The sequence below is a fragment of the Patiria miniata genome, unplaced genomic scaffold, assembly GCF_015706575.1.
Source record: "Patiria miniata isolate m_02_andy unplaced genomic scaffold, ASM1570657v1 HiC_scaffold_3, whole genome shotgun sequence".
NCBI classification, from domain to species: domain Eukaryota; kingdom Metazoa; phylum Echinodermata; class Asteroidea; order Valvatida; family Asterinidae; genus Patiria; species Patiria miniata.
In genome coordinates this window covers 19,972,549-19,998,851 of record NW_024037069.1, presented here as the reverse complement: position 1 = coordinate 19,998,851, position 26,303 = coordinate 19,972,549, and the positions used below count along the sequence as shown (strand labels likewise).

Below are 26,303 nucleotides of genomic sequence, written 5' to 3'. Positions count from 1 at the left end.
ATTTTTGGCTTATGCAATTTTCGACTGATGTAATACTCAACCGTGTTCCTGTAAGCTGATGGGCAAACAAACAGGCATGCAACTTGTAAGTCACAAAAAAAGAGGAAATTCAAATCTCTCCAAGACCTTGTACAGTGTTTTTCTATTTTCAATGACACACATGGGAAGTAAAAAAGGAGGAGATCAGCTGATCCGAGGAAAAGTTGCATGCCTGAAACATAATGGTTATTGAGCACCTCAATATGGTGTACTATAAAGGACACCTATCTGTTATCGTCGTGCGTGTGGGGAGCTCCATCGTGCCTGTGAGCAGGTCCGTCGTGCCTGTGAGCAGGTCCGTCGTGCGTGTGGGGAGGTCCGTCGTGTTTGTGAGCAGACCGTCGTGCGTGTGAGTAAAACCGTCGTGCTTGTGAGCAGGTCCGTCGTGTTTGTGAGCAGACCGTCGTGCGTGTGAGTAAAACCGTCGTGCCTGTGAGCAGGTCCGTCGTGTTTGTGAGCAGACCTTCGTGCGTGTGAGTAAAACCGTCGTGCCTGTGAGCAGGTCCGTCGTGCCTGTGAGCAGGTCCGTCGTGCCTGTGAGCAGGTCCGTCGTGTTTGTGAGCAGACCGTCGTGCGTGTGAGTAAAACCGTCGTGCCTGTGAGCAGGTCCGTCGTGTTTGTGAGCAGACCGTCGTGCGTGTGGGGAGCTCCGTCGTGCCTGTGAGCAGGTCCGTCGTGTTTGTGAGCAGACCGTCGTGCGTGTGAGTAAAACCGTCGTGCCTGTGAGCAGGTCCGTCGTGCGTGTGGGGAGGTCCGTCGTGTTTGTGAGTAAAACCGTCGTGCGTGTGAGTAAAGCCGTCGTGTTTGTGAGTAAAACCGTCGTGCGTGTGAGTAAAACCGTCGTGCCTGTGAGCAGGTCCGTCGTGCGTGTGGGGAGGTCCGTCGTGTTTGTGAGTAAAACCGTCGTGCGTGTGAGTAAAGCCGTCGTGTTTGTGAGTAAAACCGTCGTGCGTGTGAGTAAAACCGTCGTGTTTGTGAGTAAAACCGTCGTGCGTGTGAGTAAAACCGTCGTGCGTGTGAGTAAAACCGTCGTGTTTGTGAGTTAAACCGTCGTGCCTGTGAGTAAAACCGTCGTGCCTGTGAGTAAAACCATTGTGTTTGTGAGTAAAACCGTCGTGCGTGTGAGTAAAGCCGTCGTGCCTATGAGGCGCCATGTGTAAATAAAGTATTTAACAAAATTATTTATATATAATTCATTATTTATTATATAATTCAGTTTTCCGGACAATTATATGTAAATAATTGTTTGGCAGTTTGCATTATATGTAAATAAATTTATTTGCCACTGCATTATTTATATATATAATTTTTTTTGCCACCTTATTATTTTTATATAATTTTATGCAAACGTATTACTTATATATAATTTATTTGCAAACTTATTATTTATATATAATTTATTTGGTACCTCATTATTTATATATATTTTTTTGCACGCTTTAATTATTTATTATATGATTTATTTGGCACCTTATTATTTAAATATAATTTTTTGCACACTTTATTTATTTATATATTATGCATTATTTATTATATAATTCATTATTTATTGTATAATGCATTATTTATTATATAATGCATTATTTTATTTTATCAGTACGAGATAAGATGCATCATGCGGCACAGACACACACTGTTGATCAGTCACATAATTTTCTTCAATCAGCTGGTTGTTGCCATGGGGTACATGTGCGCGGTAAACAGTAGCCTACTCGGTGGGCGCGGCCAGGGAACACCTGGCCGCCCCAATTATTTGCGGACGTGACATATTGAGGTTAGAGAAATTGTTCATATCGCTAAAATGATATGGATCGCGCGCCCAAAGGGGTAAAAGAAGCAATATTGATACAGTGTATTAAGTCAAGTTCATTAATTAGGCTCAGAAAGTTCACTTCGGCTTCGCTTTTCGAAGCCGTTAAACTTGGAAAATAAACCCACCACCTCCCAGTGTTGGAGCAAAGGCTTTGACCCTCAAGGCCAAGGCCGAGGCTTTGACCCTCAAGGCCAAGGCCAAGGTTTAGACCCTCAAGCCTTGAGGCCAAGGCCAAGGCTTAACCCTCAAGGCCAAGGCCAAGGCCCTGTTTTATGAAATGACCACTGATATAGAACTAATTATAGTCACATGAGTGACACATCATCACGCGAGGGCGGATCCAAAACACAATTTTTTGGGGGGGCAAAGAAAATTTTGGTCCCCCCCCCAAAAAAAAAATGGGTCAAAAAATTGGATTCGAGGTGCTCTGTGGTGCGATCTGAGGCGATTTCTGACCACTTTAACCAATGTTTTTTTGAGGAAAAGATGGTGGTGTACTCATTGCCTGCCTTTATTACGACGTCACATAAAAAAAGGGTTTCGGGTTGTTTTGGGGTTTTTTTTTGGGGGGGGGGGGCATGGCCCCTTTTGGCCCCCCTGGATCCGCCCTTATCATCACGAATTGCTCGTTACGAAGAACAACATTCCTTTAATTGCAATCAACATGCTCGCATAAGCCTACACGTTTTATGACTACACTGTATCTATTAAAGTATAAATTCAGGTCTTCAATATGGTTTAACTAAACAAAATAATGATTTACTTCTACATTGACACACAATTCTCCCAAGTGTAACAAAAGGGGGATCCAAGAAAATGATTTGGGAAATTTTTATTTGCTGGCCCAACATGGTCTGAAATATCAGCATTATCTAAAACAGATACATGCAAATCTTTAGCACTTATCAGGGAGACATATACAACCAATCAGATCTATTCCATAGTTATATGCAATTAAAGTGATCATCTCATTAGCCCAACAAGTGTACGGAATATTTTTGCAGCAAATCTACTACAATGGTAACAAAATGTGATGCTACAAAAGTGGAAGTGTGTCCAACACACAAATCTATAGGGTGCTTCCCTCCTCCATGGTGATACGATTAAAATGGTAAGAGCAAAATTTCGCACAGATTTATCTGGAAAATTCAAAAATCTATGGGCCTTGAAAAGCCTTGACTCAAAGGCCCTGAACCCTCAAGGCCAAGGCCAAGGCTTTTGCCCTCAAGCCTCGAGGCCAAGGCCAAGGCCCTAAAATCCAGTCTTAAGGCAGCCTTAAGGCCAAGGCCCAGCATCAAGGCACTACATCACTGCCACCTCCCCTTCGCCTCCAACATTAAGAAATTAATTAATGGCGAGAAGTTACTGGGTACGACGGGCAGTGCCTCAATTCAAAAGAAATAAATAGTTCTTTAGTAAGATTTTGAATTTTGACAAATTTTCACAAGTTCGTTTTAATCTTTCGAAACACTAAGCCTAGCACCCTCTAGTACTAGTGGGGCTTATTCCAACCTTATTTTCCAACGGTGGGAAAAAAATCGGCGTGCCTTTTTTCAAGTTTATTCTTAAGAAATTTTGGCATTTTTCAAGTTTATTCTTAAGTAATTTAGGCATATTATCAATTCAAGTCACGTGACAAATAACACTGTGACTAACATTAATTTGTTCTGATGGGGTTAGTATCCAACCGTAGTTTCTAGCGGTGGATATATTCGCAGTGAATGATTGGCAAACGTGCCAAGATTTGGGCCCAGTGATGCCAAACATGGCAAGGATTTGGGGCAAACGTACGTGCCCCCGTTTTTTTTTCTGGCCAAAGTGCCCAAACTGTTTGGGTTAATAACATTTGAATAAAACAAAATAAAATAGCGGCTCGTAAAAACTATGCCAAAAAGGCAAACTTTTGTTCCAAGGTGTTTTTGTGTGTGGTTTGAGAATAATTATTATATAATGCATTATATAATAAATAATAAAAGTGTGCAAAAATATATATCTAAATAATAAGTTACCAAATAAATTATATAATAAATAATTAAAGTGTGTTAAAATTATATATAAATAATGAGGTACCAAATAAATTATATATAAATAAATAAAGTGCACAAAAATTATATATAAATGAAAAAGGTTGCAAATAAATTAAAAATAAATAAAAAAAGTGTGCAAAAATTATATATAAATAATAAGTTTGCAAATAAAGAATATATAAATAATTCTAGTTTGCAAAAAAAATTATATATATAAATATTGCAGTGGCAAATAAATTTATTTACATATAATGCAAACTGTCAAACAATTATTTACATATAATTGTCCGAAAAACTGAATTATATAATAAATAATGAATTATATATAAATAATTTTGTTAAATAATTTATTTACACATGGCGCCTCATAGGCACGACGGCTTTACTCACACGCACGACGGTTTTACTCACAAACACGACGGTTTTACTCACAGGCACGACGGTTTTACTCACAGGCACGACGGTTTTACTCACAAACACGACGGTTTTACTCACACGTACGACGGTTTTACTCACAAACACGACGGCTTTACTCACACGCACGACGGTTTTACTCACAGGCACGACGGACCTCCCCACACGCACGACGGACCTGCTCACAGGCACGACGGTTTTACTCACACGCACGACGGTCTGCTCACAAACACGACGGCTTTACTCACACGCACGACGGTTTTACTCACACGCACGACGGTCTGCTCACAAACACGACGGACCTGCTCACAAACACGACGGACCTGCTCACAGGCACGACGGACCTGCTCACAGGCACGACGGTTTTACTCACACGCACAACGGTCTGCTCACAAACACGACGGACCTGCTCACAGGCACGACGGTTTTACTCACACGCACGACGGTCAGCTCACAAACTCGACGGACCTGCTCACAGGCACGACGGAGCTCCCCACACGCACGACGGCCTGCTCACAAACACGACGGTTTTACTCACACGCACGACGGTCTGCTCACAAACACGACGGGCCTGCTCACAGGCACGACGGTTTTACTCACACGCACGGCGCTCTGCTCACAAACACGACGGGCCTGCTCACAGGCACGACGGTTTTACTCACACGCACGACGGTCTGCTCACAGGCACGACGGACCTGCTCACAGGCACGACGGACCTGCTCACAGGCACGACGGACCTGCTCACAGGCACGACGGAGCTCCCCACACGCACGACGATAACAGATAGGTGTCCTTTATAGTACACCATACCTCAATTGACCATTATGTTTAAACATTATTATTTATGTGTAAGTACACAGTGTGTGACCAGTGCATAGTTTATTGTCAGATTCCGTTGCAATTGAACTTTTAGCAATTATCGTGGCCTCTAACCCTTAACTCATAATCTCTACTAAAATCACAACGGGGATGTTAAAAGACACCTGTCGAACAGTGTAAATATAAACATTATACAAATATAAGTAATGTAAAGATCAGTAAAACATAAAGCTACATAATTTAATTTCCACAACGGTGCTCAATGCCGATGAATACAGTCAGCAACACTGATGTATTGTAACAATCATACAAAGTTTAAAAAAAAAAAACAATTCGACACACAATTTATTTTATCAAAGTGCTGAAATTCATGCCGACTCGAATAAGTTATAAATTTGTACTAAAAAATAGTTTTCATCAAAATAAATCCGAGATGGAATAGAAATGAAACCCATATCTCAACCCTTATAGCTACACCGCTTTGTATATATCTATTCCAGCAAGTTAAAGGCATTTTAAACTAAACTACTTTGGGGGGGGGGTGAAATGTCATATTTGACACGAATTTTGTTTTGGTTTCCCTACAAACATGATTCCAAAACAGATACCGCAATCTGTAAATACAGATGTATTTTATAATAAATCAATAGCTAAAAAACTCATAAAAGGCATTAAAGTAAATGACGACCAAGAAATATTTTTACCAACCAGTTCTATGTACATGTAGCTTTTTACGAGCAAAATACATGGAACAGTATAGAGCTTCAAAATTAACTTGCTGCTATTAATTCCACAAAAGTGGCACACATGCCTAACCCTAACATTTTGCCAAATGAGGGATGGATGAAAACATAATGACATTATAACATGAACGTCTTTAAATCATCTTAAGGCAGAGATCAGAGAGAAGTCTCTGTTTCTATCATCCGTGGTTGCTGCCTAGTTTCTTGGGACTGCACTGAGCTTCAGACTCTTCGGAGCAAGGAAGCCACTCTTACCGAGCTTGGGTGGGATCTGAAGAAAAAGAAAAATCACAAATTCTTCAATATTTCTTCCCTTAGATATAATTTCAAGTTAACGATATTGCTGATTATCTTTAAGATCGTTTTTGGTTTGTGTCTATTTCTCACAATGCTTGTCGCCATCTTGGACCAAGCTACCGCGGTCACCTGACCATAAGTCGTGATCCAATTGGTCAATGCGTTCAGTTTTATTGACAGGCAAGAAGAGTCCATTATAATTTGGGATATTCTGATACTTTTGAAAATTCTTCTTAAGGTTCTAAATCACGAGAAAGAAGGGTCAAATTCCACCAAAAAATATGTTCGAAAGACAGATGCAAGTGTTTGGAGTTGGGAGTTTTTTCCATACAAACGGTGTTAAGATGCCCAAGAAAAGACTAAATTTTTCATGCATTTTGGATGGCATGTTCGGACCTTTCTTCTACAAACAATGCAGAGCATTGTGTTCGCATCCACGTCTTTGCTGGTTATCGGTCAAAATGGAGGAGTTGAGTTCTTCTTTGAAGCACTGTGTTCTTACCTCGGTTTCTGAGCAGACATCGAAGCGATACTGCTGCAGTACACGGACCAGCGCCATTTTGGATTCCAGCAAGGCAAAGCGCATACCGATGCAGTTACGAGGACCGAAGCCGAACGGCATGTAGGTGCACGGTTTGATGGATGCCTTGTTCTCAGGGCTGAACCTTTGAAGAAAAAGCAATAAAGGTTTCAAAAACTCAAAAAGTGTGTTTGCAAAAGTGGAAACGTTTTTTCTTAGTAGCATAACGATTGCTTTTGGCTCTATTATTTTGAATAATATCATCTGATACACAGGAACGACGTTGAAAAAAAAGTTGAATTTGAAATCAAATACCTTAAGACATTTTACCTTTCTGGGTCAAATTTAGTCGGATTTGTCCAGAATTCCTCATCGTAATGTAAGCTCCAGATACAAACGAACACGTTTACACCCTTTTCGATGGTAAGACCTTCGTAGGTAATTGTCTCATTGCACATACGATCAAATCTGTAAAAGATGAATCATGAGTAAAATATTAAACCTTTTTACAGATAGCTTTCAAAATAAAAATTCGTAGTCAAAGTCAGTTCACGATTGAAGTGTTCCTTACATGACTGCTGGGGGATACATGCGCAGTGATTCATTGATCACCATGTCCAGGTACTCCATCTTGGCGATGACGTCATAGCCGAGGTTGTCACGAGTGGGAGCGAGGTTGTCAATCTCAGCGTGCAGTTTCTCTTGCGCGTCTTGGTTGGTAGCCAGCAGGTAGGCAGTGAAGCTCAGCAGCGCGTTGGTAGTCTCGTAACCAGCCAGAAAAAAAGTGATAGCCTGAGGTTATAATAAACAATCATGTTCAAATGAGAATTCAGAAGTCAAATCCATACCCAAGTGAGAATTCAAGAGTCAACTTCTGCCCAAGTACGAATTCAAGAGTCAAATTTGACCGAGTGTGAGTTGAAAATAGAAATTGGGTCGAATCAGCAATTGAATATTTTGAATGGTAAAAACTTGTTTTCTTTTGCTTTTCAGATATTGTTTTGCCCATTGCTTTCTATACCTCTCACTTGATCAAAAGTTAACTTTCGAAGAAGATATTAGTCTCTTTGGTACAAAATCTGTTAACCTTCTTGTCATTCTGATGATGATTCTGTTTATGTAATAGACATTTTCACAAGCACGATTTGTGTTGTTCTTTCGTGGTCGCAAATAAGAGAATGACTTGATTTCTTTTTTTTAAGTACTTTCCAAATACACGCATCATTTACTGAAAACCAAGGAAAGCACATTTCCATAACATTATACAAATCACAAGAAATCAAGGATGCTAGGTGACTCTACGAATCCATGTCCTCAATTTCATCATTGTTTACTTCTCTTTCTTTTTTCTAATTTTGACACCCCATAATTATTACTTTTTGTCTTTCCTCCGAGTTCCATTAACACCCACCTGTGCCATGACGTCCACTGTCGACAGTGGTCTGCGATGGGCGGCGCCCTTGTTCTGACCGTTCCCTGCGGTGGGCGTGTCTTCCTCCTCGTGTTCCTCGTCCTCGTGGGCGTTCAGCATCAGCTGCAACAGATCGATGCGCTGCAAAAAGAAGAACATCGATAAAGGCATATAACTGTCACAACAAGGGTGTTTTGCGACCAACTAACTATTCCACAGACATAAGTCAAATCAAATTCAATCCCGAATCTTGTCGAATCAAATCTAACCTTTGACGCATCCTGACCCTCCTGTTTGCGCATGTTGCACGCGGCCTCCGTGACGTTCATGAAAAATTTGATAACTTCCTGGTCGAACAGGTCGAATTTGAGATAAGCAAAGATGGGCGACAGAGAGGGGAAGGCGGCTGAAAAAAAACATTTTGTCACAAAAAACCAGGTTCATACCTAATTATAGTCTCTCTTATATACCGGACAATAATAAAAGTGATGGATAGGTTTCAACCTAAGGCAGCTGATTTATTATCATTTCATTAAAAAAAAATCATCAAAATAAAAAACAGTTCACAACGTTTTGGAAGCAATGGCACTTACACTAGAAAGAATAATTACGCATTGCCAAAATTGTATTTATTTCTGATTCACTAATTCATCTATTTACAAAAATGTTGATGCTTTTATAATTTAATAAAATGGTCTTTAAAAAAATGTACAAGTGTATTCAATAAATGGCGGTTACTATTGGCTTGTTTTAATATTTAATCTATTTTTGATTTCAAAAGTGCGGTTTCAATTTAAATTGCCTCCCGAAGAATCCAACTCACAGACGATTAAGAAAGCAGGATTGAACAGGCTGAAATCGAAGACCTTCTTCGCGTTCTTGACGAATGGATCATCCTTGTTCTGCTGGGAGTCAACTTTGAGGCCGAATCCACACCTTGCAATGGCGTCCATGGTGAAACCACCAAACAAGCTAAAGATAAACAAAACAGGGTGAATGGGGGCGCTGTACTTAACAAACGCCATATTGGGGGTAGCAACAGACGTGAACCTTGGGTTAATGAAGTAGGTTTCAATGATGCTATTTTGCAATTCCATTTCCAAACATTACAATCTTCCATTTTTAAATTGAAATAAAGTTACGAGCTCTTTTTCAATACGATATTTTTACTGTTCAAAACGGAATAATGGGGGTGGTTACTGCGCCTTATTCGCCCAAAAATGATGGTCAATTTTCCAAACAATAATTGACATTAGATTCCTGGCGCTTTGGAAGAGTTTTACACACTAAAATATGTTTTTCAGTTGTTCATTAACAAAGCTTTTTTAGAGCTTTCAAAGATTCAGTACGAAAATAAGTCAACTATTAACTCTAGAGGACTTGAACCTACGACCGATCGATTAAAGTACAGGCGTCTTAAACACTCCACCAGTTTTCTTGTCCGATTTCAAACTCCAACACAGCAGCGAGTACAACCAAGGACCTAATAAACATCGTCTTAAAGTAAAGAAATTTTTTCACAATTTCCAAATGTTTTTTTTTTATGATAGAAAAATATCACATGATTGTTTCGCTTGTATCTTACACTCTGCATTTGGCGGCTTTTCCTCCCTCCTGGGCCTTGCTGAAACTTGCCACCAAGGTATCACAACATTCATTGATCGTCTCCGACATCTGCAAGGATTTCATTCAAAGACAACTTACAATAACATTGCCTGAAGGTCTCAATCAAACAAAGGTTGAGTCAGAAAGAAAGTAACCTAACGAAAAAAAAATATTTTAAAAATATGTGGCTCGCACTATTTAGTACAAAAAGAAAAATAGGGATAAAATGCATATTACTGACTACAGTATCTGTGAGAAGTTCAAGTAGTTTGTCTATTTTAATACAATCATCACAAAATTCAGCTCTCCACCGATGATCATTTACCGTTCAAGTACAATGAAACAAGGGCGTTTTGCTGCCTTTATGAATGAAGACATTTTGCACAGGGAAAAAAACCCGAAAAATCACTGTTATTATTTCAAAAACAATTTCTCATATTCAAAACACGAAATCTAACAAAACTTAATTAATTATAAATCTCATTTGTATCTGAATGCCTGTTCGATGTAATGTCTGGTCCTCACTCAACTCAATAGCTTCAAACTTAATTCAATGGGCAGCTGTAAAAAAAAAATTTAAAAATGGGCTCTTTTATAAAATACGCATAACTTCTCACAACATGGACCAATCTCAGTAATTCTTTTCTCTCTTTTTTTTCAAACGAGTGGAAGAAAATGTTCGTTTAGTAAATGCTTCGTGTCAAATTCATTACTTTTCAGGGGAAACATCATTTATCCAGGTCACTTTCTTTTTGACTCACCCTGTATAAAGGACATTCTATAAATGTGGGGGCCAGTCTTTCCCTGCCCCCGTTACATCTAAAATCTAAGATTTTTTACTTCTGATGTACTCCTTAATCCACCAAGACTGACAATGAATAGCATATTGACAATGAATGATACTTGAATGGGAAGTTGCGAAGTACCAAGGTAACAGGGACAGAAAAAAGGTCACACTTTGGACCCTTAGTTTACAGAATGACACATATTCGCTGTGAAACTGCATGGAGACTAGACGATTTAGAGTGAAAACTAAAAGTCAGTCTTTCATTTGGGATTGAAATACTCTCCATAAAAACGATCCAGTGGAAACTCGATTTAACGAACACTCAAAAAAGAATGATCCCTACTTTCAGACGATGGAAGTGAATTTTCACTAGAATTTTGTGCATTTCACTATTTGGAAACAAAAGAGCAGCAAAGTAAAAAGCAAACAAACAACACAAAAAAACCCTCGTTCTACTTTAAATTTGACAGTCTGTTGATTCTTTTGAATACTCTTTCACAAAATCTTACCAGTCTCATTTTGGAGGCACTGAATGACGGAGTGATGACGTTGCGTATCTCTTTCCATTCTTCGTTCATAAGCCGACTCAAGCCTCTGTTCAAGGGCTTTTGCCCGAGTGGGGATTTCTGCCCAAAACAGAACGGAAAACACAAATATTCGAAAGAAACGTAAAATACCAGCAACAGTGTGATAAACATTGGGGAAAGGAAGGCGTGAATTGATTTGATTCGGATGAAAAGTTTTAAATTCTTACCCTCCTGTTGTAGAAACTGGAGAAATTCTTGACCAAGATATTCTTCAAAATGTCAGGATCATTGATAATCAGAACTGGACGTCGGAAATCATACATCCTGGAATAAATAGAATAGAAGTATTATCAATTAAATAGAATAGAATCGATAAATTGTAAAAGAAAAAACTAAATAAATTAGTAGAAATACAATACGTCAAATGTTACATTCGCGTTTATTTTACGTACCCGACGACTCTGCCATGCTTTTTTACGTACTCGGTTAAAGTGTGTTGGACTCCCTGTGAACACAAAAAAAATAATAAGGAAATGTCTCTGTAATGCTTTTAAAAATAAATGTTTTGCCAATATTCCTGAACATTAGTTGAAAAGTCTACCAACGTTTGTTGTTGAACGGCCAAGAAGGTACTGCACGCCACAAAACAGTCATCGGGAGTATGCAGGACCGTTTCGTAGTTAGAAACTACGTTTAAAATTTTTCGTATTAAGAAACAAGTTTGTTTGCGGTATTTACTGACAATCACTCGTTTGTTAATATCAGGGGAATTTTCTTCCGGAAAAATCAATTGATGCTCACCAACTGACAAACCATACAGAAAATATGAACCTTTTTTATCAGCAAAACATGGAAAATCTTACATGACGCAATTGCAGTATGTTTCCAAAGAAAGGAATGTAGTCCGCTACAGGAATACCACACCTCTGGAAATACTGGTGACACCACCAATCATACCTGAAAATCAAGTAGGGAAAGAGTCACAAAATGCTTCCAATTCTCAGATGTTGTTCATAGTTCATAGCAACGATTCCGTGAAATATAAAGGTTTTCTCAGCCTATTTTACCAAGTTTTCATTCAATTTAACACCTGCTCATTAAGTTCAGATTAAAATTGATAGATCACGCAGATCGTCATTCGACCCGCAAAAAAAATATTTCAATTTCACTATATACCGAACATTCTATCGTTTCTTAGCTTCACTCGTCCCTGTAAAAGATGCGTTCAAATTAAAAGTGTCGTATTGTTCATTCAATTTCGTCTGAAGTAGCAGTAAGGGGTTGATCGGGCATTCATTTTCATTACTAGGCAAACATATTCCACAATATTATTGTTCAACCATCTTTTAAGAAATTCCCCCATGCTCTTTCTCAAAGTTCGGGGAGGGGGTGGTTCGTACCATCTTTTGATATAGATAGCACTGTTAAAAGCGAACAATCATGGACATTTTCGCTCTTCATCCCTGCAAATTTCCCGAAGGACGTACGATTTTTCCGAAAGGCCGATTATGCCGTCCCGATTTCGCTCTTATCAGCGTCCCGTTTACGCTTTTAAAATGTCTAGCCCGTTGCAATCTGCCACTCTGCACTTCCCAACCCCTGATTACGCCACTGTGTCTTGCTCGTCAAGAGATCGATGGGTGAATCAGCGATAAATACAAACAATACAATTCAGAAAAGTTAAAGGGTTTGTTGAAAGTTAAAACAAGTACAGAAAAGACAACAGTGAGAAAGAAATTCCTTTTAATAGCCCTTTTATTTCATTATTTCGTGACATCATCCCTTCATATCAGTTAATTTGTTACATTATAAGTTTTATAGATACAAAGATTTTGAAAAATTGGACCTCAGAAGAAAATGAAATTAAAAATCAATTAAAACATCTTATTAATTTGAATGACCAAACAATGAAAATGACTGCCCATAAGCGAGTAAGAAAAGAAAAACGTGGTCATATGTCATATGCCCAGTGACGTTCGCTAATCTGAATGCATCAACCGTTAAAAGATGTCAAAAACAATGTAAGAATGATGCAAATTAAGTATTGAGTCCACCAAAACGAAATAGAATGCCCCAAAACGAAAACGAGCATTAGCAACAACATCTTGAGTGCCCCAAAATTTGAAATTGAATGCCTCAACAATGAAAAAGAAACCCCAATTTGATCCGATGTGTCAAAATCACGCGAAATATGCCAATAATGAAAATGATCGGAAAAATTCGGAACTATGGCCGGGAAAACCTACATGTATATTACGTATCCAATATTACATCCCCTCCTCCTGTTAAAAAAAGGCCAAGACCTTAAAAGACACACTTGGCAATTAAACAATTACCATATTGTTAACTGTCAAAGGTATGAATTTAAAAGTTGTAAAATCTGATATGAGAGTTCGGTATGTTACACCGGCCTACGTTGGCAAGACCAAGTCTCACTCTAAATCCAAAATCAGCAAACATTTTACGGCACACACCGCCCCCGCACATTTTAAGCAGTTTGTCAAGTGCAGTGGAAGGGTTGCATGTACACTGTATTAAACTGTATTTTGGTGATAATGTGAATAACACATTTGGCTTAACTTGGCTATTATACATGTATAACGATAAGGTTGCTTCAAGTCATTGAGTTCCCAATTGAACGAAGGCCCGACAAACTTGACGACTCACCATAGGGTGCAGACCAGTAAATCGGTCCGAAATTGCCTGCGCCGGCCAAATCACGATTTGCATGCCCTCAAAATCTTCGGTATTTGAGCATGCTGTGGGCCATGAACTTGAGGGTTTGTAAAAAATATGGGTGGAAGCCGTGCACAGGACTGGGAGCTTGCAGTTCTGTGTAATTTTGATGTAATTTGGACCCTAAAAGCGCTCTATTTTGCAATGGAGTGTAGGCATCGTTTTTCAAAATGGCGATGGGCTTCAGGACTATTTTCAGGGGTGATCATCTTCAGATGGAAATTTCTCCTAAAAGTCATCAGTTGACCCCCAAAAAATTGAAAAGAAAGTGAAAGATGATGAAATAAGCTTTAATTTGATGTGTGTCACGAACACCTTGGAGAGTTGTGAGTATTTTTCCCGAATTTTTGAAGTGGGAGCATTTACCATTGGGGTCTATGGAAGTTTATTTACTGGTCTGCTACCACCAGGAAACCCGAAACCAGCCTGAGGTTTGAGCGCTCATACTGCGCATGCTTATGGGTGTTCCAAACCTGGGCTTCGTCATCACTATAATTCTGTACCGAGAATAAACCATGACTATAGATTACATCACTGCCTATCTCATAAATACACGGTATACAGAATAAGTACAAACCAAAAGGCCACGCCAAACAATGACAAATTACCAATATTTCAAATTAACGGATTTCTATAACGTTGTGTTGCACCGGCCATAAAACTGTTCAAGACCGTATTGTAAACAAACAACAATCTATTGACATTCCTTAATTGCTCCATGCTCAAGTGCTCTCACCACAGAACGACTGAGGAATATACAGTGACACACAGCTTTTCACTGAGAAAGTAGTCACTGCATGTGAACAAAATTTAAGGAATTAAATCATTTAGAAGTACGTACCAAACTGCTATGAGAACGAAACCAATAATCAGCAGCCATGTCACAGACAAGTCAAATCCTAACAGCTCCATGATATTTTGACAACAAATTAAACTATACCGCTCGATCAACTTGACTACTAACTCAGATCATATAGTTAATGCACTCGAACCCTGTCCCTGGTTTATATAGGCCGAGAAAGGCAACACAAGCACAGGTGGTAGAATCCGTTTTACTCAAGAGGGGTGTTCAGGGTTATGTTCACCCTGCCTGGTACAATGGACATCAGTGACATCATGTGTATTTGCAGAGTGATAACACATAGCGTGCAACTAAATGACCTCATTTAGCCTCCGACTTCGCGATGCGATTAGAGCTTGCTTGCTGATATCCAACAATCCGTTCCATTAAAGGTGCCTGAATAATATTCAAATCACCAACGTGATGCAATAGTGCACGGTGTTTCTGAAAGCTGATGGGCAAAAATATATGTTTAGCGAGAAGCTCAAATGACCAAACATGGTAAAACTACACAGAACGTGACTAGTACCATGCTAGTACATTATTTTTTGTCAGTCTTTTGTTGCATAAAAATCGGAACTCTCAACAAAAAGCGTAAGTAAAATCCGATCAATACGGTACTCTCTGTACAACTACAAACGAATGATCTTGATCCGTAGTGTTCTTGTCTCCCCCCTCCCCCCCCCCCCCCGGGGGATCCGCTAATAAGTCCGACGCCTCATAGGCCCGACGCCTCATAGGTCCGAAATTTCGGACTTATGAGGCGTCGGACCTCGGAGGCGTCGGACTTATGATGCCTACCCCCCTCCCCCTCTTTCTCTCTCTTTCTCTCTGTGATGTAGCCCACAGTATACAGCTACGCTACACGCCACGATAAACGTCCAGCTTATTGAAATGTCACTTACTGTGAAATTTGAGATAAACTTTTTGCTCTAGTAAGGCACTAGATGCCAAAACTCAAAGTGCATCACGTTAGGGGCAGCGCCACGTTTGGGTACATCAACAATATAAAGATATTAATGCCGTCAATTAAATATATGACTCCTCCCCTTTTAACATTCGCGATCGAAAAAGACAAAAATGGGTCGTTATGCTAGATAAATAAAACGACTTGAAAACTTCGTTGTCGAAAATTTGTCATTATTTTGACCAACTCAACATAATTTATTACTTGTGGAATAAATGCAGGGAATCCCCGCCTACGCCCTTCGGCAAGGCACACGAAGTAAAAGCAAACGACTATACCAAGAAATATTTCTACCAACCAATTATAATGCAATCAAAATATAGGTTTTCCCGGCCAAGTTAGCAGATTTGGCGACCAAATTGGCGACCAATCGCCCATTTTTGCACGAATTTGAATGCACGTTGAGATCAACATTCAAATACCTAAAAATACCAATCAATTTCACATTAGAAGCATGCGATTTCACATTTTAATCATGCAATTTCAACAATAGGGCATTCAAATTAAAGTTGCAAAAACGAGCATCCAAATTCGCCGAAGCTTCCAGCTGTGTAAGTTTGGTCATTCGGATTCACCATTAAGCAAGCATTATGTGAAAAGTAAGCAAAGTAATTCGAAATAGGTCCATGTCGTTCCGTCGTTTGTTAGAATAAGATGGAGTGCTATTGTTCCAATTTGGAAATAAAGATATAAAAACCTGTCTCCCACAAGACTCTGCCACTACTCTGATCACCATGCAAAATGTTAGATTGAAGCAGAAATATCAATATGCCAGCTCATGGGCATTACATGAGAATTTCAGTTGTAAACCGTAGTCGTTTGATGCCCAAGACTATCTTGAACTTGCAGACAATCTTGGCATAAAAAGTTATCTACTCCCAGGTCAATTGTAGCAACGTATCTTAGATCTGGCAGACGGGAAAACCTGCCAAGAGGAGGGGCCAGAAACTCAAAAAATGGACAACGACATGAAGCAGAAATAATGAAAAGACTCGCATCGTATACCTTCATTGACTTTTATTTTGAATGAAAAAGTGCTAAATAGAATGCGCGGAAATAAAAACGAAAACAAGAATCGCATGCAAATAACCCTAAACCAAACCTACTGCTAAATTGAGGATATGTTAAACATGCTAATGTCAGGTCGTAAAACGAATTTGAACGCCTGAAATTTAATACGGACCAAAAGAATGACTACAAGGCGCTACTTCGCTTCAAATTGGCCACTATCAAGATGAATTCGAATGCTATTTTTGCGAAATTGGCCGGAAAAAACCTATACATCGAAGCTAATTTTTATCTTCATCACATTATTAGCCTTGCAAAAACAAAATCGCAAACGAATAAAATAGGCCTTACTTGGGTTTGCATTAAGCATCGAAGTGTAAAGATCCAAATTAACTTGTTGCTATATTAATTCCACAAAAGTGGCACACATGCCTAGCTGGTCCTACAAATTTGCTAAAATGAGTGATTGCTTAAAACATAATGACACACAACATGAACGTCTTTAAATCCTCTTAAGGCAGAGATCATAGAAGAATTTGCTCTTCTGTCATCCGCGGTTGCTGCCTAGTTTCTTGGGACTGCACTGAGCTTCATAATCTTCGGAGCAAGGAAGATAGCCTTACCGAGCTTGGGTGGGATCTAAAGAAAAGAAAAATTAAAAAAATCTTCAATCTTTCTTCAGATATAATTTAATGTTAAAGTTATTGCTGATTATCTGTTTGATCATTCATAATCTGGCCATACGCCCCGCACACCTTTGGTTTGTGTATATTTCTCACAATGCTTGTCGCCATCTTTGACAAAGCTAGTCACGTGACCATAAGTCGTGATCTAATTGGTCAATGCGCACTGTTGATTGAAAGGCAAGAAGTGTCGATTAATTTAGGATAATCTGATACATCTGAAAATTGCTCTGGTTCTAAATCACGATAAAGAAGGGTCAAATTCCACAGACATATGTTTCAAAGACAATTTCAAGTGATCGGAGTTCGGAGATTTTCCAAGCAAACGGAGGTAGCATGCTACCCAGAGAAAATCTTGGTTTGTATATTTTTACTTTTGTTCCAAACAAAAGGCATTAGGCAACATGTTTGATTTTTGAATCGCGTTAGTCGAAATGGAGGAGTTGAGTCCTTCTTTGAAGCTCTGTGTTCTTACCTCGGTTTCTGAGCAGACATCGAAGCGATACTGCTGCAGTACACGGACCAGCGCCATCTTGGCTTCCAGCAAGGCAAAGCGCATACCGATGCAGTTACGAGGACCGAAGCCGAACGGCATGTAGGTGCACGGTTTGATGGATGCCTTGTTCTCAGGGCTGAACCTGTGAAGGAGAAGATTATGTTAACAAAAGTGGAAATATTTGTGGTGTTTTCGTGGTGTGTTTTCTAGTGTTGAATATGGTGTATTTTCTTTATAGCATAACAAATGCTCTTGGTGCTGTGATTTCGAATTATATTTCGTCTAATAGGCCTACACAGGAACGACGCTGAAAAATTTGACATTAAAACAAAATAATCTTCACACATCTTTCTTAAAATTTAGGCATACGCAGATGAAAAATGAGGCCACTTGAACAGAAATCTCCAAGAACGATTTATGTGCACATTATTGTCCTCTGGTAGGCCCCTAAGGCGTCCTGACGTCTATAATGCTGACGATCTATGAACGTTACGTATGTGCCTTTTAAAGGCTCCTGCCTACTAAACAAATACATGTACTCAGGGACGATAACCATATGGCACTATCCAGCAAGGGATGATAACGAATACTTTACCTCTCCGGGTCAAATTTGGTCGGGTTTGGCCAGAATTCCTCGTCGTAGTGTAAGGTCCAGAGACTGACCATCACGTTTATTCCCTTTTCGATAGTAAGACCTTCGTATGAAAATGTCTCGTTGCACATACGTTCAAAGCTGTAAATATAAATAATGAGTAAATTCGTCAGCGTTTTCACGAAGGGACGAATTTGCCTAGGATATTGAACAGTGGTTTTGAGAATAACGGGTTTTAAGCTGGTCACTTTTTGAAAAAAAGATTTCGCCTATTTTTGGAGCACATGTTGACTTATTTTTGATACCGATAGTAAGCTGGGATCATAAACTTGAAAGTTGCACCAATTACAGTATAATAGAAAAATTAATTGCGGACTAATTGGAGATTTGTCTGTTCGTGAAAACTCAAAATCCCACACGCGCGTTGTTTTGCCGGGCAATTTGCCCATACCCATTGCGCGCTAAATTCGTCTCTTCGTAAAAATTGAAAACCCCACACGCGCGGGGGGGGGGGGGGTTTGCCCTTCGCGCTCGATTTGTCTCTTCGTGAAAACGCCTAAACGCGCGTTGTCTTTGCCCCATAGAACAACATGATATAGTTTGAATTTGCCTGTTCGAGAAAACTGAAAATACAATTCAGGTGAAATTTCCCCTACATTGATTGTCATGATTCTATTGATTTAAACTGATTTTTGATCAACAAAACTTCGTCAAAACGTTCGTCGCTGTTCACTTAACCAATTTCGGCCGGAAAAAAATAATTTCGAACAAATATGGATTTTTGGCTAAATTCGTCCCTTCATGAAAACGCTGACGAATTATTCAAGCTTGTTTAACACCAGAAAGTTTTCAAAATAAAAACGAGTAGGCCTAGTCAAAGTCAGTTCACGATTGAAGTGTTTCTTACGCGACTGCTGGGGGATACATGCGCAGTGATTCATTGATCACCATGTCCAGGTACTCCATCTTGGCGATGACGTCATAGCCGAGGTTGTCACGTGTGGGAGCCAGGTTGTCAATCTCAGCGTGCAGTTTCTCTTGCGTGTCTTGGTTGGTAGCCAGCAGGTAGGCAGTGAAGCACAGCAGCGTGTTGGTAGTCTCGTAACCAGCCAGGAAAAAGGTGACAGCCTGAGGTTATGAAAGCCAAATAAATCATATCCGAATGAGAGTGGTCTTGTAAACAGCCAAAAAAATTGAACCGCCCGGTAAGTCATTGACAAACATCGCGTATGTCATTACCTTGCTGTATGTAGCGTTAAGAAAATTGTGCTTATTCGGTGACCAACCAGCCTGAAAAAAAATGATAGCCTGAAGCCATTACAGCTAAATCTTGTCCGAATGAGAATTCAAAAGTCAAAATCCATACCCAAGTTTGAATTTGAAGACAAAATTTGTGCGAACTCAATAGTCAAATCTGGTACAAGTGCGATTTCCAAAAACTTAAATGGGGTCGATCAGTAATTTAACATTGAAAATTATGGAAAGACTTGTTCTCTTTTGCTTTCAACAACACAATTTTACAATCACACATTAAACATAACAACGTTTATATTGATAACTTTTTTCCCTTGTTTATGTTGACACCCCAGGATTATTATTTATTTTTCTCTGAGCTCCAATTAACACCTACCTGTGCCATGACGTCCACTGTTGACAGTGGCCTGCGATGGGCGGTGCCCTTGTTCTGACCGCTCTCTGCGGTGGGCGTGTCTTCCTCCTCGTGTTCCTCGTCTTCGTGGGCGTTCAGCATCAGCTGCAACAAATCGATGTGCTGCAAACAGAAGAACATCGATATAGGCATATAACAGTCACACCAAGGGTGTTAAAGGGAATATACAACATTTGCAAACATCGAAAAATAAAACTACCAAGTTTTTGCGAAATTCCTTAATAGGATGTTGGTAAATGACAGTCTAAAGCATCCTGTAAAATTATGGCACCTGGTATACTGTCATTTTCAAGAAAAGTGGTATTTTTGTATCAATTTCCAACGCTGATCGGCGATCAGCGTTGGAAACAACTGGCTTTTTTTCAAATACTGGCCCCAATTGACCATTGCACTTGTTTGCAATCGATTACAAACCTATGAACGGGTACGAGCCAGCTAGACTGGTTCCCTGACCTTACAATTCCCCAATGTATGTAAACTGCTCTGTTTCTTCTTATATGGAGTCAGGGAACCAGACTACAGGAAAATGATCGTTTTTCTTGGTTTTTATAGCATTTTCGATCCCAAAACCTCCAAAAAGTCAGTGTAACTATATTTGCTTTATATTTCCAACCCCCCAATTCCATCCATTTCTGAAAATTACAGCAAAAGCAAATGATGTATATTCCCTTTAAGTAACCAACTAACTATTCAGCAGACTTAAGTCGAATCAAATTCAATCATATCTTATGAAATCAGTTTTAACCTTTGACGCATCCTGACCCTCCTGTTTGCGCATGTTGCACGCGGCCTCCGTGACGTTCATGAAAAATTTCATAACTTCCGGGTCAAACATGTCGAATTTGAGATAAGCAAAGATGGGTGACAGAGCGGGGAAGGCGGCTGAAATAAAAGGAAAAATCATCATTTTAAAAAAAGAGTTGCACACCTATTTAGGCCTACATTATAAATTAAACTGATGGATAGGTTTCATTGTAATTGGATGCTTATATAATAATACTTTCATTAAAATAATTATGAACAAAAAAAAGTGTTCAAAACATTTTGGAAGCAATGTCGTTTACTAGATAGCTGTATCGTCAAATTGATTTATTCCTGATTCATTTTTTATTTATTTCGATTCATTTACTTATTCATTTCGCGTCTTTTCTGGGTGGCTTTTGGGGCTTTTAGCCTGAAACTTTGCGGGTCTGACAGTTTAATTAAAAAGTTCGAAAAGAAAGTCTTTAGGCCTAAGCGTATTTTTCAAACGACCTGCAAGTTTTCAAAAGAACAGTTTTAATGAAATTGCCTTAAAAAAAACAACTCACAGACGATTAAGAAAGCGGGATTGAAGAGGCTGAAATCGAAGGCGTTCTTGGCGTTCTTGACGAAAGGATCATCCTTGTTCTGCTGGGAGTCAACTTTGAGGCCGAATCCACACCTCGCAATGGCGTCCATGGTGAAAGCACCAAACAACCTAAAGATAAGCAAACAAGGTGGATGGAGGCGCTGATATTTAACGACGCCATATTGGGGGTACCAGACGTGAACCTCGGTTTAATAAAGTAGGCTTCAATGATGCTTTGTTACAATTCCAATTCTAAAAGTAACAATCTTCCATTTCCAAATTGAAGTTACGAGCTTTCTTCAATACGATACGAAACAACGGGGTGGTAAATGCGCCTCGCTCGCGCCAGCTATATGTACCTTGTGGCCCATTTCCTATAACAATTGGCATTAGATTCCTGGCGATCTGGAATTTACTCACAAAACAAATTTACGTCTTCATTGCCAAACTTTCTAAGAGCTTTCTATAGTACCCAGTAAGAAAACTCTGAAGGGAAGTGAACATTCGACGGCACGATGAAAGTGTAGGAGTCTACACTGTACCGCATTTATTGCCAGGGTTATCGTGGATGGTCAAACTCCAACACAGCAGCGAATGTTTCGTGATTATTTCGCTTGTATCTTACACTCTGCAGTCGGCGGCTCTTCCTCCCTCCTGGGCCTTGCTGAAACTTGCCACCAAGGTATCACAACATTCATTGATCGTCTCCGACATCTGGTAAGATTTCATTCAAAGACAATCATTACATGTACACTGCACCAAGGTTTCAAGCAACTAAATAGGTCATTCCATTTCGGGTCCACTTTATTTTCCTGTCCCTGTTGCATCGAAAATCTATGATTGAATAATTCTGATGCACTCCAATAATACAGTCGTCCTCAAAGAGTGATTATGAATAGCAAACTACCTACCTAACGAATAAAAATATCGTTTGAAGACATTCTCAATGATACTTGAATGACAAATTACAAAGTACCAAGGTAACAGGGACAGGAGAAATGTCACACTTTGGAACCCGAAATTTACAATTAGGGACTAGAGTGAAAATCACTCTAAATAGTCAGTCCAGTGCAACTTTGAGTGAAAACTTAATCTACTCGATTGAAGGAATTTAATTGTAAGACGTCTGGTCCCTAATTTCAGTCGGTGGGAGTGAAGGGTTTCACTATCTGGAAATAAAAGAGCGACAAAGAAAAAACTAACAAACAAAGACACAAACACCCCATCAACAGATCTTTCTACTATCAATTTTGACCGTTTTGGAATCTCTTATGACAAAGTCTTACCAGTCTCATTTTGGAGGCACTGAATGACGGAGTGATGACGTTGCGTATCTCTTTCCATTCTTCGTTCACAAGCTGAGTCAAGCCTCTGTTCAAGGGCTTTTGCCCGAGTGGGGATATCTGCCCAAAACAGAACGAAAGCTGGAATAACCTTCTTCAAACGTACAATGCTCAAGAGAGTGAAAAAGATTAAAATTCTTACCCTGCGGTTGTGGAAACTTGAGAAATTCTTAACCAAGACATTCTTCAAAATGTCAGGGTCGTTGATAATCAGAACTGGACGTCGGAAATCATACATCCTGGAATAAGTATAACATAATAATTATGAAGTAAAACTCAACAATATAACTGATTTCTTCTTTTTTCCTTTTTTGATAGAAATCTAGGGCCCATTTTAAAACGTATAACATGGTTGTTAATTTTACGCACCCGACGACTCTTCCGTGCTTTTTCACATACTCGGTCCAAGTAAACTGGACGCCCTGTGAAACAAAAACAAGTGCGAGTGCACAATAAGCTCAGGCGAAAAATGTGACGCCGATGGCACATATGGAACACCATACTTTTCGTCAATTTTCATTTCCTCCTTCTGGATACCGTCAAACCATGACAAAAAACACCACGCGACTGTAACAATACTGCAAGTATCTTGCCTCCGTTTACACAATCTTCATAGACAACTTAACGAATATGTTACAAACAGTTTTAGAGCGCATTTAATATACGGACGACGACATTTTGCTAATTTATTTTAAATATTTTTGGTTAAATTTTCGGCGACCGACCGACAATAAAGTAACATGTATAAAATCTTGCCAGAGCTTAAAATTAATAGAATGGAAATGTAATTTATCTGCTCCCATTAAGATTTAAAGTCTATTTTTGTAATTGTGATTTCAACAATAACATGCTTTGCCAAATCTTGATGTTGAACATAGCGCGACGGTAGAGAAAGTAAAATTGCACGCCACAAAACAGAGACAGGGTCAAGTGGCCTGGCATAGCATAATGAAAAATAACCCCAACCTTTGACCTTTTGCGTTAATGAAATTTATTTCTGTAGCTTGATTTATTCTAAAGATATGACGCAGCAACTTCAATAGTGTCCTGCCAAGTTTCGCTAACCTCATTTAAAGAAAAACGGCTTTAAACAAAAAGACACGCATTGCGCCGCCAACGGAAGTGAAAAGCGTTCTTTAGTTTTTTCACTGTTGTGGGTATTAATATCCCAACAAAAATGAAGTGTGAATCTTGGATACGTTGGCTACTCAAAAACACAAAATCATCACTATCGATTTCGACATGATTTTTCTAGTATATCCGACTTTAGGCGTCAAAACTTAGTTTTGGGGGACATTCCTCATTGTGTCTCAGTAGAGTTTCCAGACCCGTTTGTTCTTTTAAAACTCCCTCGAGTTTGTTTGCGGTATTTACTGATTGTCACTCCTTTTGTTTAGAAATATAAAGAAAATTTATAAGTCCGGGAAAGTCACTGGATGCGAACCGGACATCACGCAACATAAATAGAAGAAAAGATTACTCTTTTATCGGCAAAACATTGAAAATCTTACATGACGAAATTGCAGTATGTTCCCAAAGAAAGGAATGTAGTCGGCTACAGGGATACCACGCCTCTGGAAATACTGGTGACACCACCAATCATACCTGAAAATCAAGTAGAAAAAGAGTCACAAATGCTTCAAATTCTCAGATGTTGTTTATATCAACGATTCCGTGAAATGATAAAAAAAAATCTAAATAGCAGGCCTATACTAGTCTTGTTACACACTGAAAGTACGGACGAATGTCGAAGCGCTTAAGCTGAAATCGCTGTAGTTGGTTTTGGTACCGAGCCTTGCCAAAAAAAAATCACGCCATCAGAATATTATGAAACAAAGTTGGTTCGTGACAAACATCTAAAAATCATCTACCTCTACGCTGCTAAAACTGTGTTTAGCAATTAAACACTTTTCTTAACACTTTCTTGCCATCAGTTTGTAAGCATGTTTACATACTAAACATGTTTAGAGTAAGAATGGATCGTGTTTAGCATTTGAACATCGATGTTTAGGAATTGAACACATAGTTTATTAGCTTCTAAACATGTTTACAAAGTGATAGCAAAATTGTGTTTAATTGCTAAACACAGTTTTTAGAGAAAATATCTGCCAATATCAGAGACACAGATAGAGTTTGAAAAAAAATGTCCTACCCTTTTCCAATCCTGACACCCCCTCCCATAACGGCCAAGAGCTTAGAAAATAGTATTAAACACTAGGTAGTGAAACAATTAACACAACTTTCAAAGGTGTGAATTAACAAAACACAACAGAGTGGCTGATTTGAGAGTTTGGTCTCCTATACCGACCTTCTTTGGCAAGACCAAAGACAATTCTAAATCCAAAATCAGAAAACATTAAACTGTATTTCGGTGATAAAGTGAATAACACCGTTGACCTATACATGTATAACGATAAGTTTGCTTCAATTCATTGTGTTCACAATTGCACAAAGTCCATGCAGACAAACTTAACGGCTCACCAGGAAACCAGGTTTGAAACCAGCCTAAGTTTGAGCACTATACTGCGCATGCTTGTGGGTGTTCAAAACCTGGGCTTCGTCATCACTTCGGCTTCATATCTATATCTGGCACCAGGAGCATTTCGAAGTCTGTACTGTCCAAAACCAAACGTTATTATCAAGACCTAGTTTTGACCTATGAGGGAACGGAAATGCACGTACTCTCATTGCAGGATGTTTTGTTGTTGGTCTTTTTGACGACCATTAGAATTTTCTGCGCCCTGGTTAAAGCAATGGAAGATCAACGCGAAATCGACCATTCTTTTGATAGAATATGAAATTATCTTTGACGTTAATGGGAAATTGTGCTGTGGCCACTGTCAAAAGATGGAGGATCTCATCGTTTTTTTCATTGGAATGCCAATAGTTGAGGATGGAAAAACATTCCGCGTTACAGATTTCACCCCGTCTATAAATGGATATCACGTATGTTCCGATCTGGTGATAAATGCAAGAGAATGTTTTCCCTATCTGCAAGAAAACGTACATAATATTGACAATTGACGAATAAAACGAATATTTCGGACCAAATTTCATGCATCGTCGCCGGCTCGTTAAGTATTCAAACAGAGGTCATGGTCACGCACCTGAATGCCATTCATTGCACGTAAAGTGAACTGCTTTTACCATACAGTGCGCTGCCGATTGACTGCAAGAATACAGCAGTGACAGACGCATTGAAAAGAGTGTGGTAACCAGACGCCACTTCTTTGGTCGTGTACAAAGTCTATGGAGATTCGAGTGCAGTTTATACTAAAATTGGAAATGTTTCTCAGTCCCAGATTCATGTCTCTTCAACATGATGAAAAAAATTGGTGTCAAGATGCAACATTCTTCCCGAAGCAGTTCGTGACTGTGAAAAAAATAAAAGGATTGTTGAACTTGAGATCAAGTACGTACCAAACTGACACGAGAACGAGACCAATGACCAGCAGCCAAGTCACTGACAAGTCAAATCCTAACAGCTCCATTATGTTTTTGACGATAAATTCATGCAAACTACCGCTCAATTGTCCAGCTATATTGTCCTCTTTTCCCTCAGATCACGCACCCGGCCCAGTTCAATTTTGTATAGACTCAGAACCTGCGAATGAAAACACTCGAGGCCACACAAAC

The 26,303-nt window shown here is 39.3% G+C and overlaps 2 protein-coding genes across 3 annotated transcripts; both read right to left on the bottom strand.

Moving 5' to 3' along the window:
• Positions 1-140: 140 nt before the first annotated feature.
• LOC119737041 (cytochrome P450 3A13-like) lies at positions 141-14,800 on the bottom strand. 2 transcript variants are annotated; one of them, XM_038211111.1, is made up of 14 exons: positions 14,580-14,800; positions 11,866-11,959; positions 11,455-11,507; positions 11,230-11,326; positions 10,985-11,101; positions 9,669-9,757; positions 8,907-9,055; positions 8,353-8,489; positions 8,084-8,224; positions 7,244-7,464; positions 7,003-7,140; positions 6,655-6,817; positions 5,104-6,126; positions 141-236 (listed from the first exon to the last, which is right to left on the bottom strand). In XM_038211111.1, exons 1-13 carry the CDS (start codon positions 14,648-14,650, stop codon positions 6,052-6,054), a joined length of 1,545 nt encoding a protein of 514 aa, XP_038067039.1. In that variant the 5' UTR covers positions 14,651-14,800; the 3' UTR covers positions 141-236; positions 5,104-6,051. The 2 variants fall into 2 exon arrangements, with proteins under 2 accessions (XP_038067039.1, XP_038067040.1); XM_038211112.1 differs by lacking the exon at positions 14,580-14,800 and adding an exon at positions 12,490-12,635.
• A 1,731-nt stretch (positions 14,801-16,531) lies between these two features.
• LOC119737042 (cytochrome P450 3A6-like) lies at positions 16,532-26,247 on the bottom strand. The gene is made up of 13 exons (XM_038211113.1): positions 26,088-26,247; positions 24,179-24,272; positions 23,037-23,089; positions 22,810-22,906; positions 22,611-22,727; positions 21,950-22,038; positions 21,305-21,453; positions 20,740-20,876; positions 19,956-20,096; positions 19,233-19,453; positions 18,329-18,466; positions 17,713-17,875; positions 16,532-17,193 (listed from the first exon to the last, which is right to left on the bottom strand). Exons 1-13 carry the CDS (start codon positions 26,156-26,158, stop codon positions 17,119-17,121), a joined length of 1,545 nt encoding a protein of 514 aa, XP_038067041.1. The 5' UTR covers positions 26,159-26,247; the 3' UTR covers positions 16,532-17,118.
• Between the last annotated feature and the right edge of the window lie 56 nt (positions 26,248-26,303).